The 19,099-nt window shown below is 33.8% G+C and overlaps 1 protein-coding gene across 1 annotated transcript in view; it reads left to right on the top strand.

Annotated features, from left to right (window-relative positions):
- Positions 1-19,099, top strand: part of LOC145256524 (GPN-loop GTPase 3-like) — a 28,686-nt gene that overhangs the window by 6,033 nt on the left and 3,554 nt on the right. The window contains exons 2-5 of the mRNA XM_080115581.1: positions 425-533; positions 2,834-2,921; positions 9,577-9,656; positions 11,033-11,273. Of these exons, the coding sequence (XP_079971707.1) occupies positions 425-533; positions 2,834-2,921; positions 9,577-9,656; positions 11,033-11,273 (518 nt within the window). The remainder of the gene's footprint in view (positions 1-424; positions 534-2,833; positions 2,922-9,576; positions 9,657-11,032; positions 11,274-19,099) is intronic.

The raw sequence follows: 19,099 nt of genomic DNA, 5'->3' as shown, positions 1-19,099 counted from the left end.
ACAAAAAAAGAAAATATTTCTTTCAGTGTTGATAGGGGGATCCTTTGTTAATATTTTTGGTTATAGGAATTAATTTATGGGCATACAAATCCTTTATTTACAGATTCAAGAGAGAGCAAATTAATTTATATTTTGAAGTGAAACTTGTGTATTTTATTTTTTTTATTAAGTAAAACTTTACTCACTAATTTGCTTTTCTTAAGTAAGATTTAACCTACATTTATTTTCAAAATTTTACATCAATTAGTTGCTTCAGTATTTACAGTAAGATTTACCTTGCATGTGACATCAGTAGGAAATCAATTGTTGATAAAAATAAATTATTTATTACTTCCCTGGGCAATGCCAAGTAGCTCTGCTAGTTATGCGTATATTTGATAGATATTTGTTGATTTTGTTTTTATTGAATTTCATTTTTTTGCAGTCCACCTATTGTAGTAATATGCAGCAATATTGTGAAGAACTTAGACGAACTGTACACGTTGTGAACCTTGATCCCGCCGCGGAGCATTTTGATTATTCAGTTTTGGTTGGTAAGTTGCTACTCTATATTAGAAATATTTCAATACTTTATCTTTTAAGTAAATGCATAATCCAGTCTAGCCTTTTGCATGTTACTTACGTTATTTTTTGTTTTATTTTACTTCAGTCGAAATTCTCAGAAATCAAGGGGCCCACAACCAGGGGCTAACACTTGAACTCTATATGAGATACATAGATATTCGAATGTTCCATTAAAGTTCTTTATCTCTCAAGCACTGAGTTAGTAAAGAAATTGAGAACATAATTTTCCTCTCCCCAATTAACCATTTTTATACATTGTAGTATATCTTTCATGTTGGTCTCTTGGTCTTACTGGATTCCAGGACAAGAATTTATCTAGTCTGGTGGAGTATCCAGCTTCGTGCTATTACTTGAAGTAATATCACTTGGAGAAGATGGAGCATTCCTCGAAAAAGCAAATGTGGGTTAGCCGTACTGAGGCGATCTTATTTGGGCTGCTAATCTTATGTGATTTTGAATATTTGGTCAGGGTTTACTTCTATGGAAAAAGTATCCTCATGCCAGATTATTCTGACAAACCCCTGTACAGAGAGACCTTAGACACTCGAGGACAGTGTCTAGTAGGCATTCAAGTTCTCTCCCATAGGCATTCAAGTTCTCCCCAGTAGGCATTCAAGTTCTCTCCCATAGGCATTCAAGTTCTCTCCCGTAGGCATTCAAGTTCTCTCCCGTAGGCATTCAAGTTCTCTCCAGTAGGCATTCAAGTTCTCTCCCTTATGTTACATAATGCATGCCCCTATGTTAGATAGTGATTACATGAGCTAGTGCAAAGGGTCAAACTAAGTACAAATCAAAGTGACATAAAGTTTGGAAAATAAATCAGTTCTCATGAAAAGATGACAGAAAGAGATAGAAAGTGCCTAAATATAAATGCAGATTTCAGGAACAGCTACTTTCCCAGAACTGCCCGCCTGTGGAACACTATTCTGCTGGCCTGCTTCCCAGTTGAATACAACATGGTAGTATTCAAATCCAATCTAAACAAGTTTTTATTGAGCCATTCCCATAAATAATCAAATTCTACCCAATTTACATCATCAACGATTACTACACTACCACCTTACATTCATTAACCCTTATCCCTGAGTGGCCTTTGGGCCTTAATAAGTGGTGACTCCCAAGTAAAAATAAAAAAAAGTTACTGAAATAAATGCTTTTTGTAGTCACCTAAAAAAAATGCTGAGTCGTATGTTTTTATGTCCTTCCTTATCTGTTTGTTCCTGCGACAGTACAAGACAATATGTGGGTCTGAGTGGATTAAATGTAATGACATGGTTAAAGTGTAATGGCCAAATTACAGTGAAGTGAGGTCGAATTGGTCAATGTAGAGTATAATAAAGTAATGCTAGCTGACATGATGCATGATGTCACGGATATCGAGGTTGACAAAGAAATGAATATTTCAAATAAGTCTCTCAATAAAACAGGCACGAAACAGATTGCAAATAATGCTGTAATAACTGAAAGAAAAACTTTGATAATCGCCAGGAGTAAAATCTCCTCCCCACTCCCAAGATCTCAATTCGCTGTATCCACCCATTTATCCTTTATAAGATAGTTAATGAATTAGTTAGGAGAATACTAGTTTCTTTCATGTGTGAACTATTTCTCTCCAGAAAAAACCTAAACCCCCAATGAACATTTTAGATTCCATTTTTGCACAGGTATAAAGGTCTGTAAGTAAATTATAATGTTATAGTTAAACAAAGAAAGGGGAATTTGTTAAGTAGTAATGATGCCCCAAAGATTCTACAAGAAAAGTGATCAAAATAAAATCAACCCTTTATGACCTTATTGAACTAATTTGTTCAGTCATAAATAAATGAATATAACGGCATAAATAAAGTAGGAATCGATTCAAACACGCCTTGCATGTATTAGTTCAGTATCTGGGTAGATACTTGATACCTCCAGATTTCAACTGTCCATTACTTAAATTCAGTATGCTGCCATCTAAAATTAACAATAAATACTTTTTTAATCATCTACATCATAATTCAGGTCATAAAGGTTTAAAAAAGACTGTGAAATCAGAAACAGAATTGAAAAGTTCGCAAAGTTTACATGCAAAAGACATTAAAATCCTACTATTCTCATTAATGCTGTTTTTAATACAACATTAAGCAAAACAGCATTTTTTTTTTTTTTTAATGCTTTTAGTCTTGTACAAGCTTATCATAAGATGGTGCCCTTCAGAACGTAGTAAAAAGATTATCAGTTTTGATGTTTTGTTTTTATTCTCTAATTTACGTTTTTTTCCCCTGCTCAGATATCCGTGAACTGATCAACGTTGAAGATGTAATGGAAGATCCAGAATTAAAGTTTGGTCCGAATGGAGGACTGATTTTTTGTATGGAGTAAGTAAAAGCGAAACCAATTTTAAACAAAATACTTGCTTATTGTTTGCTAATTATTTCTTTAGAATATTAAAACATTAATGTTGATAATTTTTAATGTAGTGAGTCTCTGGAATCTGCAGGTGGTGATTAGGGTAGTGGGTCCCTAGAAATTCGATGGACTAAAATCTCTAAATGAATTGTAATGTTTTGTTTTGTAATTGTTTCAAATATAAATTTTTATCATCCAAATTTATTTAAATTAATAAAAAAAAAAGATTTATTTTCATTAAATTAAAAAAAAATTTGCCATAATCGGTTGTTCATTAGTAAACTCGACATTTACAATATATATAGTAATTGTGTGTGTATGTGTATATATATATATATATATATATATATATATATATAAAATGGGTTAAGAAATTCCAACGAAAGAAAGATGTATATTTAAATAAGGGGGTGGTCACCAACAATGTGTATTTTTTAACATTATTTTATTATTCCGTGTCTTGGTTTTTCATTGAGAATTATGTTTAGATCATTGTAGTAATGTTTTTAAATCATTGAAATCGTTTTTAACGTCTTTCAGACGTTCTGTGAAGTGTCCTCTTCAGAAATCATTTTAAAAATGTGTTGGAGATGTAAAAAAGTGTGTATATATATATATATATTTATAATTTATGTAACCTTAGACAATTTGCACGTATATGGGATCATTTTTACTGAATTTCACATTACTAGGTTTAATAGACTCAAAGTAGTGTAGTGGATATATGCACACTCATCTCTCATATAAACACAGAAAGATGATCTATGTTTTTCTTTCTTTTTTATATAATTTGTATATCCCTCATAATTGTAGACCACATCAATGTGTGTGTATGTGTTTAAACATATACAGTAAAAAGTTCATGTCTTTAAAGTGATAAACTTATTCAAATGAGGCAGGCTGCAAACTCCAATCCATAAAACGTCCCTTGACTATAAAGAGATATATAAACAGGCGTACCTTTTGTTTATCCAGTTTCTTCCATCACAGCACTCGACTTTGAGATGTAATAAACATCTTCCCAATATCGGATTGCATGCGAACAACATGGCATAGAAGACAATTCCTTTTGTTTCGTTTTTATTTCAATCTTTAAACATGTGCATGTTGGATTGAGCCTCAAGTCATCAGGTAATTTCTTTGAGGGTCCAAATTTTACTCATAGATTGTGATTGATTACATGATTGAAACGTCTGTCAACTTCACTCTACCTGCAACTCTAACTCCTCTCAATTTGTTGTGATCTATATAATCACCTGTTTTCTGTGTTCTCTAAAATTGACCTCTTTTGATATTAGACAATTACGTCATTCATTGAGATCCAACATCAGGCCATTTATGCTTATTTGTTCCAGACATTCTATTATTTGTTTCAAATATTTAATATGTATTTATTTGTTTCAAAACTGTGTATTCTAAATTCCTCAAGCTGCATTCATGGCCAGCTGTGTAAATTACATATTTAGCTAGTTAGCCCTACTCGCTTGCTACTGTTAGCTTTTCTTTAAAATATTTTGTACTTGAAATAAGCTTCATTATTTCTATCAATGTCATGTTTTTGTAAGTTTTATACTCTACTAGCAGGCCACCCGGCATAGCCCAGTCGTAAAATATGCTTAAGTATGATATTTTAATTCATGCAGATTCCGTATTTATTATTATAGAGCCAATTCGCCATTTATTATTATATTGTACCCAATATATAATAGTGGCCGTCTGGTGTGGCACGGTTGTAAAAAAAAAAATGCTTAAATATGATATTTTAATTTATGCAGATTTCATATTTATTATTATAGAGCCAATAGTTTATTAATTATTATATTGTACCCAATATATAATAGTGATTACAAAAGTTTTAAAAAATATGACTTGTGTGCCACCAAGCTAGAATCAAAATCAAAACACATAGCTTTCCAGCATTTGTTACCTTCTGATCTAAATCCATACACATATAAAAACTTAAAAAATAACATTGTTAAAGGTATAAATGTATATTTGCGCATGCGTAGAAATAATATGTTTAGGTGACTTATGCCTGCCAAGTTCCAATTTTTACCCCTTAAGTTATTTTTACCATCTAAGATCCAAATTGAATTTTTCCCACAGGCTCAAATCCACTATACATCAAGTTTCAAGTCTGTAGACCAAAAATTGACAAAGTAGTTTGCTAGAGACCGTTCCGCACACAGACAGACATGGTCACTTTTAAATATACATAGAAAAGTTTTCTTCTTTCTATTAACCTGTAAATTAGTCTCCTTCTGAATACAAGAATACATACAATAATGATAAGCAGAGAGAAAAAATAAATGGAAAAATTAATATAAGCTGCATACATATTCCCCACACAGTAGAGACTAAACCTTTTACCTGTTGCCCCTTACTCACATTTTAAATATAAGAACTTCATAAATTCTTTATTCCCCCTTCTCACAATTTAGATAAACAAGATTTGAATCATATAGAAAAATGATTCCCCAAAAATGACAAAAGAAATAACTCTATTGTAGAGAAAAGAAAATTATCCAGTTGTAAATATTAAATGTAGTTGCCCCAAGCAAAAATTAACAGTATCAATCCAGTTAGAAAACTTTAAATTGTAAAGAATTCCAGGTAAAGAATAGTAATATTAATTCAATCAGTCAGCTGTGGTCCTCCTCTTGTATCAAGACAAAAAGCCATGACTGAAAAATTCAATGTTTTATATGGCAACCAGAAGGTACCCGATTGGTTCCTTCTTATCACCCTGGCTAAAAATGTAACCATATCCAGTAAATTATGCCAAAAATATTGCAACATATATTCCTCTCCTCATCCTCAATTTTGCATACTCTATGCCCTTTCATTGAACCCCATCTTCCACTTCCCCTGTTGACCAGGGTTGGTTCATAAAAGATCTACCTGTAACATGATTGTTTCTCTCTGGCAACTACTTTATCCTAAGATCTATATAACCCTCTGCCCCTTTTTATTTGCAACCTCTTTTGACTATCTCCTCTTCCTTCCTCTGTAAATACCATCTTGTGTACAAAAGCTGTTAGACCTGATGTAGTGATATGGAATAAGAGGGATGGAGTAGCAGCCCTAATTGAAGTCAGTGTCACTAATGATGCTGGCTTTAACAGAGCTGAGAGGGAGAAGATAATTACATACAAAGGTTTTATGTATGACATGAAAAGAAATTGGAATCTTAGGAAGATTCCAATTATTACAATACTCATCGGAGCTATCAGGCTCATTAAAAAGAATTTTAAAAAGTACATGGTGAATAAACTTGATGAAACAAATGCAACAATTGCTCTTAAAGGGATGGTTAGAATCCGAAAAAGATCTCTCGGTTGGTGTCTCTGAATAACAGTTAAATGCCCAGCATCTGGTAGGATGCCTTTCCCCAGCAAAAAGAAAAAGATTTTTAAAAATTAAAAAAAAAAAAAAAAAAAAAATGTAAAAATTTTTTTTGTTTCAAACATGTGCAAGTGATTCTATTTGCTTTATTTTCATCACGTAATAAAATAAGACCCATTCATAGTTATTATTTCAAATAGTGTATTTCTATTGAAGTCAATTGTTTTAGTATTTACTTTCTCTATTTAATTGCAAACTTCAATTCAAATACCAATATCTTGTAAGTGCATTATTTTTTTATTTTTATTTTTTTTTTTAATTACATTTTCACCCCAAACAAGGCACATTGCCACTTTGGTGTAGGGGGCTACTATCAGGGGAAACATCTACTGGGGTACTATATAGGGATTTGGGCAGCGAGATGTTGGTTCACGTTGCACTTGAACTTATGTATGTCAGTACAGTTGGGGAAGCAGTGACCTGGAATGGAATTCCAAAGTCTAGCAGTTCTGGGGAAGAAACTACTGGAGTTGAAAGATCTTTTACATCTAGGGATCTCTACAGTGTGGGGGTGGGATTTTGCAGCTTGTCGGGTCTGTCGAGGGTGTTTACGTCGTGGGGGCACAAGTGCTTGCAGTTCATCAGAGCATTCACCATTATAATACTTGTAGAACAGGCAGAGGGATGCAACGTTTCGACGATGGGACAGAGGCTGAAGCTTAGATGACAGTTTAGGGCCTATCAGATTTGCGACTCGGTTTTGAACCCTGTCAAGGAGCGAGAGACTAGTAGCCGATGCACCAGCCCAAATATGACAGCAATACTCCATACATGGGCGAATAGTGGCCTTGTAGAGGTATAGGATACTTTCGGGTGTTAGAAGTTTTCTAGCACGGTAGAGAGAGCCCACCTTCCTCGCAGCGGCCCTGGCAATGCTCTCGATGTAATTGTTCCAGCTCATGTTTCCTGTGAACGTTAGGCCAAGGAGCTTGAGAGACGTACTCTCAGATAGAGTCGTTGGCCGTTGCTATAGGTGGTAGAGAAGGTTTCTTGTAATTATTGAATGAAATCAGTTTTGTCTTGGTGGCATTGAACGTGACCATCCATTTTTGTCCCCATTCCACTACTGATTGGAGGTCATCCTCTAGTGTTTCTGCCATTACTTTAGATATATGTTCATTTGTTTTCCTGTCGTGCCTGCTATAGAGTGTGGTGTCATCAGCATATATACCCATCTCAGAGGCAATTTTGTCGGGGAGGTCATTTATGAATATCAGGAACAGCAGAGGTCCAAGGATAGATCCCTGGGGCACTCCCGCATTTATATCATATTGTTTAGATGTACAACCGTCGAGGACAACCTGGATTTTTCTCTTATCTAAGAAGGATTTAATTATGTTAAGTATTCTACCAGTGATACCGTATGATCTAATCTTCCTGAGGAGACCCTCATGTCATACCCTGTCAAAAGCCTTGGATATATCTAGAGCTACCGCTCTGCCCTCTCCCGCTTTGTCCAGTGAATGGTATATGCGTTCAGAGATTACAGTGAAGATGTCTGCCGTGGAACGGGCTTGTCTAAATCCATATTGTTGGTCAGTCAGAAGTTTAGCATCTGTAAGGTGCTGGACTGGATTAGATAATAACATAGCTACCTGGCATTGTCTAGGGGCATTAATAATAGAAGGCTTTCAAAAAAGGTGTAATATTTTTCTTTTAAAACTTCTCTTTAACTCTTCCTCTAATTGCCACCCCTGTCTCTTTTTACCTCTTCCTCTCTTTCTACTTTTTCTAACTTCTTTCTTTTTCTTTACCTCTTTCTCTGACTGCTCTTCTTTTACTATTTATATCCCCCCCCTCTCTCTCTCTGGTAACTAGTTTAATATAATAGAAAGAAAAATCGAAATAAAACTGACTAATTGACTTTGTGTTGTTTTTTAAACAAGTACCAATTAAGCCCCACCCCCTCCATCCGCAGTAATTTACTTCTTGGTGAACCCAACAGGATTAATGTTACAGTATTTTTATTTTTTACCATAGTCATAATTTTTACTGAATAAGAATATCTGAAGTTTGCAAATGTATCTTGTGTAGTTTCTGATTTTTTAGTTAGACATACAAAGATAATTACATTACAAACACTATTTTCCTTGATATAACAGTCTAGAAGGGTTACTCAGCATTGCAGAACAAATCTATAACAACTTCTATCCTTCTCTCTTTTCCCCTCCCCCCATTTTCCCTCTATTCCTCCCCACTCCTTTCTTTCTTCTTCACCTAGCACATTCCTTTCTCTGAACACACATATAACTTGAACCGGTATAAGGGAAACAAATCAAAGTTAATTCCTTTTATATGATAACATTAAAAGATGTGTGCATGATCTTGATAACATTAAATTATATAAATAACCATTTGACCTTTAATGAATCTTTTTTTTATTATTATTATACGTCTTGCATTGTAGCAATTACAAAAAAATACCAACTTTGTGGATGTTTTTGTGTATTTTTCATGTATTAGCTGAACATATAAACAGACATTTGATACAATAATGATATCTACATATTTATCATGTTTTTAAGATGATTATATCCAAAAATTACGAAAATCGATAAGGTAGAACATTATTTATTAAAGAAAATACAAAATAGAGTTTGATGAAAATGATCGTAAAACACAGGAGAGTTCAAAAGGGAGGTAATTTTCCGTTTTGATTTAAACAAGATGGCAGTAATTTTTCACCTGCTAACATGATTAAAGTCTTGTTTAATAATTCAGTAATATTCAGGTAATTTCGACTGCATAATTTGGAAGCTACCATTGTAACTTACTAGATTTGACAAAAAAATCAGTTAAAACCATTGTTTTTCATCAAAAAACTCCATTCATCAACTACACTTTGTCATTCACTCGACAAAGCGGGAGAGGGCAGAGCGGTAGCTCTAGATATATCCAAGGCTTTTGACAGAGTATGGCATGAGGGTCTCCTCAGGAAGATTAGATCATACGGTATCACTGGTAGAATACTTAACATAATTAATCCCGTCCCAATTCTGTAGAAGCGCCTAAAATTCACATTTTATTTTTTTGATTGTCCTATTGAAACCAGCCTCCAAAGAGATTATCATATTTGATTTAAATAAACATAAGGTTGGTTTTGTGTAAAGAGATTAACTAAATCTTTTACTAATCATATCAATTTTATTATTGGCATTAGGATTAGTCTTGCTAGTAAATATTAAGTTGTAAATGATTTTATTTTTTATTATTAACTAGGTACTTGGCACAAAACATGGACTGGCTTCATGAACAATTGGATGACATTGAAGATGATTATATATTGTTTGATTGCCCTGGTGAGAGTCTCTCTTAACAAAATCTATTATTTATGTATTTATTTGGGGGGGGGGCAGAAGAATAGACGACTTGAAGTCTGCAGTAAACAGTGGTAGATTAAAATTTATTTTATTTTTCTAAAAAAAATATAAATAAATAAATAAATATTTCATTGAAGTATTTGAAGTGTTGTATTTTTATGGTACTTATGCATTGTATGACCCATGATTTGCACAAAGTTGGCTCGGGCTTACTTAGCAGCTGATAGAAATAACCAGAAAAGTCCAAGCATTCTTCCTCAATTTTTAAAATGCTATGAAAAAAGATAACAAACATTTATCGAATATGAATTACAATGGTAAAAAAAAAAAAAGTTGGAAGTACAATAAATACAAATAAAACATTTAAGTTTAATGTAGAAATATTTATTTTTTTCTTGTAAATAAATTAAAAACTAAGTTTTACAATTTTTTTTTTCCAGAAAATTTGTAAGTAAAAAAACATTTTTTTAAACGTCTTTTTTTTTTTAACAGAAATTGGTAGGAAAACATTTTTTTGTTTATTAAAAAAACCTTTTTTTTTTTCAAAATGTTTAAGAAAAAAACTGTTTTTTTTTAAGAAAGTTTTTTTGTAAAATCCTTTTGGTGTATGAGAAGCCCATAGGTCTGACATGTTAAATCAGTTGCTATCATTTTTTTTGGCATAATAAAAGATAAAATAAAAGGTAATTGCAAATTCTCTTCCAATTTTTGGATTTTGTAATCATGCTCAAATACATTTTATTTTCTTTTAATGAATCGATAGTTGCTATTTGTTCTGAAGAGTTATTACAGAATAGATTCATTGATTGATATAATAATTAAATGAATGATTTTGTGCTACTAAACAGGTACTGTCAAGAATTGTGAATGTCAATGTATTTAATATAAGGAATAAATTATAAGATGGTTAACATTATGAAATTTGGTGTGTGTGTGTATATATATATATATATATATATATATATATATATATATATATATACTACACATTTTAGCCTGTTTTAAATAGGTTAAAAAGTGGGACAGACAGAGAAAGGCAGACAGATATAATATAGAAGACTTTTTAGCCCATTATAAACTAGTGTTGATTTAGAATGAATACTTTATGTCAAATTGATGGTGTAATATTGTTAAATTTGTAATCCTATTGATCCCTAACTGTGCATCAAACAGGTACAATAATACTTAGTTTGTTGCACCTAATCATAACAAATGTCCATAAAAAATTTCAGCCAGATTGGCTCAGTAGTTTCTGAGAAAAAGTAGAATGGACAGACAAATTTAGAGAAATGTAATAGATTAGTTGACAATCATGCCCATTAAAAAAAAAACTTCTTTTTTCTATTTACTTTTAGGACAAATTGAACTTTACACTCATATTCCTGTGATGCGTCAGATTGTTGATACACTCCGTAGTTGGAACTTCAACCTGTGTGCTATATTTACAATTGACTCACAATTCATGATCGAGGCTTCTAAGTTTGTGAGTGGAGTTTTGTCGGCCCTGTCTACAATGATCACTCTTGAGATAGCACATGTCAACGTCATGACAAAGGTTGATCTTCTTAGTAAGAAAGCCAAAAGAGATTTAGACAGGTAACATGGACACTTTATTTCTATTGTGAACTTGTATAACTTCTATTGTAAACTTGTATAATATATACAAATCTTCTGTATTTGCACTTAAATGTTTACATCTATGCATATACATATTTCCTCCTGTTCTGGTTCGGCAATTCACTCAAGGCTGGTTGAGCTAATTTTCTCCTTAAAGGAGAAAGTTTCTAGGTAATATGAAATTCACAAGTGACCACCTATCGTATATATATCCTGGTCAGGGGGAGATGATTTTGACAACCTTAATCTTTACAAGGAAGTGTTGCTGTCAAACTTTGATCCTTCGAAAACAACAGCTAAGACGTGGTCTGCTGACTTTAAATGCGGTCGTACAAACACAAACGATACTGAATGTTCAGGTCATCCAAATTGTCTTGAAAAATACTAAAAAATTTTACACTCATTTTGACTCATCAAATATTTAAATTGTGTGAGATAGCAGAGAATTTGAAGATATTAGAAGGCAGTGTATTCATTATTTTGAATGAACATTTTTCAATGAGAAAACTGTATTTAAAGTGGGTGCCGTATTTGCTCACAGTCAATTAAAAACAACAACATGTTGATGATTCAAAGAATTGTTTACTTTTTGGTTTGTTTTGTTATCAATCTGTTACATAGGATGAAACATTGATCCACAATTTCACATTAGAGTCAAATCGGCAGTCAGCTGATGAAAGCTCTCCAAAGGAATCAAAGATGCAAACATTAGCAGGCAAGATTTTATCATCTGGATTTTGAAATGCATGATTGCTCTTAGAAAAGAAAATCCATCAATAGAAAACATACCATAGTGTTATTGGTGTGTTTGAGGAAATATACCACCCAAATTCTAAATGCTTATAGCTATTATAACGTTCACTGTGAAAAATTGGACTGTTAAAAAATCAAGACATCTTTTCATAGAAGCACCATTAGTCACTTTTATCTGTATATTCTCTTTTCAAATTTCAGAAGAATTAATGTAATGGCATTGAAATTCACTTCAAATATATACATAAACGCAATTGATACTTTTCTTCATATTTTACATAGTTTCATGATTTCTTCCCCAATAAATATCCAGCAGTATCTCATAACAATAGTCTTGTTGTTGTTGTTGTTGCAGCAATAGTTATGATTTGTGTTGATTGCAGCAAGAATCATTCTTTCTCTTCTCTTTTCTTTAAAGTTTTTTTTCTTCTTAACAACAGAGATAAAAGTTGTTAATGTCAACAGCACACATTCATTTTGGCGTAATATTTTTTTTTAGGGTTTTATGTTTCTGTACAGTATGCATTATTTTTTATAGTATACGTGTATTGCTTTTAGCATCATAATCACCATCTTTCTACTGCCCATCTGCAATGGAAAAGAATGGAAGACATTCTAAAATGTCTGTTCAATAACAACTCCATTTTATTTCAGTATTTAATTTGTGTATTTCTGTTTTATTAAATGCTAGCTTTTTTTTTTTTTTTTTTTTCCTCGTACATATGTTTATTTATCTACCGAGTTGATAGCAAAAATTACGAATTATACTCATTTTTAGTTCGTGTGAGGGGAATCTATCACCATACTTTCCCTTAAACACGTCTGTTGGACTTTTATAAGTACAATACTTAATAGTTTTTTTTTTTTTTTTTTTTTTAATGGAGAGTAGAAAACGCATTGTGGATGCGTTATCGGCAGCTCCTGTTACTCTCGCTTCTTCTTATTTGTCCCTCAGTCTTCATTTTTTAAATGAGTGATTTTTCGGACAAAGGGAGAAGAAAAAGCTGTTTTCTAGGTTGGCAGTATTTTTGCGAACAGTTTGCTGAGATGGCGGAAATTTTCTGTTTCTATGTCTATCCTTGTAGCCATGTCACTAGTAAGGGTGCTGGAGGTAAACGTTTTGTCTGGGCTGACGTTATCCGTCTGATAGTCAGGGACCCGAACCTTGGATTAACCACTAAGGAGGCTGTCCTATCAGCAGGTGCAAAGTACTGGGGCTGCTGTATTGCCATTTGGTGAATGGATTCTGGACCATGCAGTAGCTTCTGGTGGGGCCTCTCGATGCCATACTAGTGGGTAATTGTTACGGCTTTACCTTATCATTAGCTACAAATAAAAAAAAATTCTTCGTTTCTTTTTCTCTCTTAATTTCCCCTCTCTGTCCTGCTCTAAGTAAATCTGTCGACCTAGTCCACAAATTCCAAAATTTCATCATGACAAGTTTCAAGAAAAAATACACGATTAAACCCGGTTCTCCAACTTCCAACGTAGACCCCTACTACCATGTCTCCTTCTCCAACATCAGGGGTCTTCGTTCTAACCTTCCAGAGGTTGAAACCCAATTACAGGAGACTAAACCAGACCTTTTATTTTTAAGTGAAACTGGCATTGGACAGGCTATTTCCCTAGATGAGTTTGCAATTTCAGGATACTCTAACTTAACTTCTAAAACTGACCCCCAAGATCGCCATGGGCATGGAATATGTGCCTATATTAAAGATAGCTTTCCATGTGGGAGGGACATCTCCAGGGAAGATCCTAACTTACCCTATATGTGCTTCCGGGTTGCTTTAGCTCACACTACTGCATTTATATTTACTCTCTATCGCCCCCACAACAGCGGAGTTACTATCTTTCAAAGCATATCTGAGAAAATTGACCAAGTCCTTTCTACTTATCCTTCAGCTAACATTCACATATGTGGAGACTTCAATGTTCACAACGTCGAATGGTTGACCCACTCAAACAAGACCGATGATGAGGGGAGGTTCTGTCATGATTTCTCCATTGCCTATGACCTCACTCAGATTGTTCAGGAACCTACCCGTGTGCCCGATAATGACGGCCAGTATGCGAGCCTACTAGACCTTTTTCTCACAACTTGCCCTGAACTATGTTCAGTTTCTGTTCTGTCGCCTCTTGGATCTTCCGACCACTCTGTTGTATCAATCAAGATAAAAATGAAATGTAATAAGTCCCCAGACGTACCTCTTCATCGTACAGTATATCGATACACTAAGGCTGACTGGGATAGCTTCCGTACATTTATATCTGATCTACCTCTGCATTCCATGTTTAAAAAGGATGGGTCCTCTATAGTATTAGACCTAACTGAATGGTTAATTGTAGGTATTGACCATTTCATACCCTCTAAAAAGTTTCAGCAAAAACCTAACAGCCAGCCATGGTTCTCTCCAGAATGTGCTGCTGCCATTGCGCACAGAAATCACTTTTTCCACTGCTTCAAACGTAATAGATGTATGGAAACTAAAGCCGTTTTCAGGACTGCCAGCAACCATTGTAAGAAAGTAATAAGGAACGCAAGAGTGTTGTATGCTCAATCTGTTAAGTCCAAAGTAGCTGAGCAGCGGCTTGGTTCCCACCAGTTTTGGCAAATAGCAAACAGAATCCTGAACAGAAGCGTGTGCTCCATCCCAACTATTATCAATGGACCTGAGGTAATCTCGTCAGCATCAGACAAAGCCAAACTCTTTGTCAAGAACTTTGCAGCTAATTCTACCCTTTGCGACCAAGACCGCCAACCCCCAATATTTCCTCCTGTATCAGAAAACACGCTATGTGATATACGTATATCTGTATGTGATGTTGCGAAGCTAATCAAAAACCTTGATTCGAGTAAAGCAACTGGCCCTGACGGTATTCCAATTATAGTACTCAAAAAACTTCAACCTGAATTAGCGCCCATACTTACAAAACTGTTTAAACGTTGTCTTAAGGAGAATAGTTTCCCATCTCCCTGGAAAATCTCATCAGTATGCCCTGTATTTAAGAATTCAGGTGATCGCTCATCCCCCTCTCAGTACAGGCCAATAAGTCTCCTGTGCGTCATGAGTAAGTTGCTAGAATCTGTGTTAAATACAGAAGTAATCAAACATCTCAACAAAAATAACCTTCTTAGTGACACTCAATATGGTTTCCGTTCTGCTAGATCTACAGCAGATGTCCTTACAGTTATATCGCATAGGATTAGCAAATCTCTCGACGGTGGCAATCTTTCTAGGGCAATTGCTCTTGACATATCTAAAGCCTTTGATAGGGTATGGCATAAAGGTTTACTTCATAAGATCGCTAGCTATGGTATAGCTGGAAAAGTCTTCTCAATTATTAAATCATTTCTTTCTGATAGGTTCATAAGAGTAGTAGTTGAGGGGCAAAAATCAGAAGCTCACAGTATTAATGCCGGTGTCCCTCAGGGATCCATCCTGGGCCCAACTCTTTTCCTGATCTACATTAATGATCTTCCAAATCATATCCTTACATCATTTGTAGACATTTATGCTGACGACACTACCATTTATGGTAGCACATCTAAGACAGTAAACGACCAAGTTCTCTCCAATTCTCTCTCCTCTGATCTTGAGCACGTAGTACAATGGGGAAAGGAGTGGCTGGTTACTTTTAAAGCATCTAAAACCAAGCTTCTCTCTTTACATCATCAACATTCTAATTCACATTTGTCATCAATTGAAATGAATGGCTCTCGTCTTCAGGAGGCCTCAAGTTTTGACAAGCTTCTGGGCTTGACCATTACTCCTGATCTTAAATGGAACACGTATATCAAATCTGTTGCCAAGGCCGCTGGAAAAATGGTGGGATCTTTCTATCGATCCAGTAGATATCTCACTGCTGATGCTATTCTCTACCTATATAAGAGCCAGGTACGTCCAAGGATGGAATACTGTTGCCACATCTGGGCAGGAGCTGCTAGAAAGGACTTGTCCTGCCTTGATAGAGTTCAAAATAGACTTTGTAGCCTCGTAGGAGATGTCCTTTTCTCCTCCTTGCAACCTCTATCTCACAGAAGAGATGTTGCGAGTTTGTCTCTGATGTATCGTTATTTTCATGGAAAGTGTTCAACTGAGCTTCAATCTATGGTCCCCCCTCGCCAAACTTTCACAAGAAACACTCGTCTAGCTGTAAACACTATCAATAATTTCCCCCACTCTTTATCTGTGCCTAAACCTAAACGTAGATTCCATGAACAAAGCTTCTTTCTTAGAACTGCACGCCTGTGGAATTGTCTTCCGTTTTCCTGCTTTCCAGCTGACTACAATATGGTTGTGTTCAAGTCTAAAGTAAATAAGTTCTTGATGAGCCGTTCCATATAAGTTATTAAATTTACCAAATTTTCATTACTAATGATTACTATATTGACCAATTTCTACTGTACACTCTTTAACCCTTATCCTTGAGTGGCCTCTGGGCCTTGATAATGTGGTGACGCCTTTGTAAAAAAAAAAAAATAAATAAAAAAAAATAACATTGTCAAAAACTAAGTAGATTAGACTAGGTTATATACGACATCCTCGATTTCCACTTCCTGTCTGTGAAGTCACTTCCTGAACACATCAGCATAATTTTTATTAGAAATGTTCTATTTATACATAACTAAGACATCCCCCCCACATATATATATATGTATATATATATATATATATATATATATATATATATATATAAAAGAGAGAGAGAAATAAAGAAGATAATACTTGCTGTATTTTATTTTTAAAATGTGTTGCAAACTTTTTATTATTAGCCTTGTGTTTAAAAGTAATTTCTATTAATAATTTTCCAAGGCTATATAATGAATAAACATTAAATCATAATTTATACTTTTTATTACTAAAATAACAAACAACTTTTCTTTAGAAAAAATTTAGAATCAAAAATATTTTCTCTAAATTTTCACAGTGTAATAACATTATTTACCTTTTTGTCAAATATTCTATTTTCATACCAAATATATTAACTAAAAGAAAAGATAATCTAATATATAATCCAAAATATAAAGTTATCTTAGTGGATTTTCAAAGTCAGGCCCAAATAGCTGACAAATCAAACTTTGCTTCTGACTAGCCAGTTTTCATTTGTTATTGTTGTACCATATTATTGACAACATAACATATTTCACTACAATTAATTTCTAAAAATTACTTATGTAAAAGTGTTTTTGCGTCCTTATTTATTATTACTTATTTATTACTCTCTATTGGTTCTTAATCGCTTATTACTAATCGTTTACTTTTACGTTTTCTTGTTACGAGTACTTTTACGTTTCGTTTACGTTTATCAATGTTCTTACATATACGGGTGTGGGTGTGTATGCTCTTACGTATGTTACCTGCAGTTCACTGTTATATGTGTGTATGGGTGTGTGTTCTTATCTTACACCGTTACTTGCCTTGAAAGTCTCCGAGATGTATATGTGCAACAATAATGTAAACATACCTGCTTGCCGTGGCCAGCGGATGAGGCTTTCTTGTCGCTGCTAGTATGCCATCTTGTGGGGAGTGGTACTACTGCAGACAGATTCATTAATGAACACAAAATGGGATTTGAAGCTCCAATCTTTTATTCAAGGCAAGCCTAATATCTCGGACCCTGGTTGTCGGGAGACCCAAAATCTCCGATCTGCTTTCTCTGCTGCCCAAAACCATGTGGTCGTCAACTGGAAGAGCCTACCCACAATTCCCATGTCACCCCTAATTTCCGGTGCATTCTATCTAGGTCGTCAAAGGTGACTTCGTCTGACGCCTGTCAAACCCAACCTTTTCTGACCCCGCTAAATCGCTGATGGGAAACAAAATATGCTTACATAACTTTCTATTTCTAAAACTGCCTATATAGCATTTAATCTGGCCCAGATTACTAATATGAAATGTTTTTAAATAATCACCCAATAATAAAAATCGACAAGGAGGATAACTCTTATTTTAAAGTGAAGAATATAATAGTTATTGTCTACCTTATAACTAAATTTTCTTTTCTTCTTCTGTATAAGCTTAAAAATATTTAAAGAAATTAAAAAATAAAAATAACTTCACTCTATCCCATATGATTTGTTCAACATGAAAAGGAATTGTGGATTAATACCTTTATCAATGGTGTTAGTATATAATTGAACACAGATTTTGTAGGATTTAAACTTGAAATGATCAATCAAGTCTATGATGATATCTAATGGGCCAATCATAAAGCACTTTTTGATTTTGAGTTCATGGACAACTCCCTGTGTTTTCCTTTTTCCAATGGATTAGCAGAGCTCCATTACATACTAGTTAAGATAGACTTTAAGAAGGCAATGAAAAAAAATCAGTTTTATTTTCATAATACAGAGTTTGAATAATTCTTTCAACTTTCTGCATAGAAATGTGTGGGTATTTTTGAATAAAACTCGTATCATGTTTTTGTATTTATTTCACTCCTTATCAGTAGGTTAAACACAACATAAGAAAAAAAAAATCAGTGTGCTGAAGGAAATGCACTTTGGCATACAAGAAATGCTTGAGCAATTTAATTAACATTCCCTAGTATAGCTGCCTCAAGTGATTAACAATAAACTAATTCCTTAATGAAAGAAGGTAAAGTCAGGACTGAAGTAGACCATAGCTCTGTTGCTATCAGACAGATTGCTGAGGATGTATGCTTGATTGGTGTATGCAGCATTCATTTACAACACAAAATAATCATATGGTAAAAGTCCAGAATAGTTAATAGTTGAGAACTTGTAAACAACAAATAAAAAAAATAATTTATAGCAAATGCATTAGAATTACATTCTATATCCAACTAGTCAAGTGTTTACATTTATGACACTTTATATTCCACTATATAACAAAACAAAAATGAAGACAAATCTTTGAGTTATGTACACATGGCGGAAAGAAAATATTGTACATGAAAAATCATGTAAATAGATCAAATAGTTTTTAATTTTTATTTTTTAAGTGAATTTGAATCTCGTGTTAAGAATGGCTTTCTAAAATCTTGCAAACGTTTGAATTATTTTGAACTATCTCCCTTGTCCTGCA

The sequence above is a fragment of the Euprymna scolopes genome, chromosome 1, assembly GCF_053919585.1.
Source record: "Euprymna scolopes isolate OS-2025 chromosome 1, ASM5391958v1, whole genome shotgun sequence".
Classification (NCBI taxonomy): domain Eukaryota; kingdom Metazoa; phylum Mollusca; class Cephalopoda; order Sepiida; family Sepiolidae; genus Euprymna; species Euprymna scolopes.
Note: the sequence above shows the minus strand (reverse complement) of the source record. Positions and strands in the feature narration are given on the sequence as shown.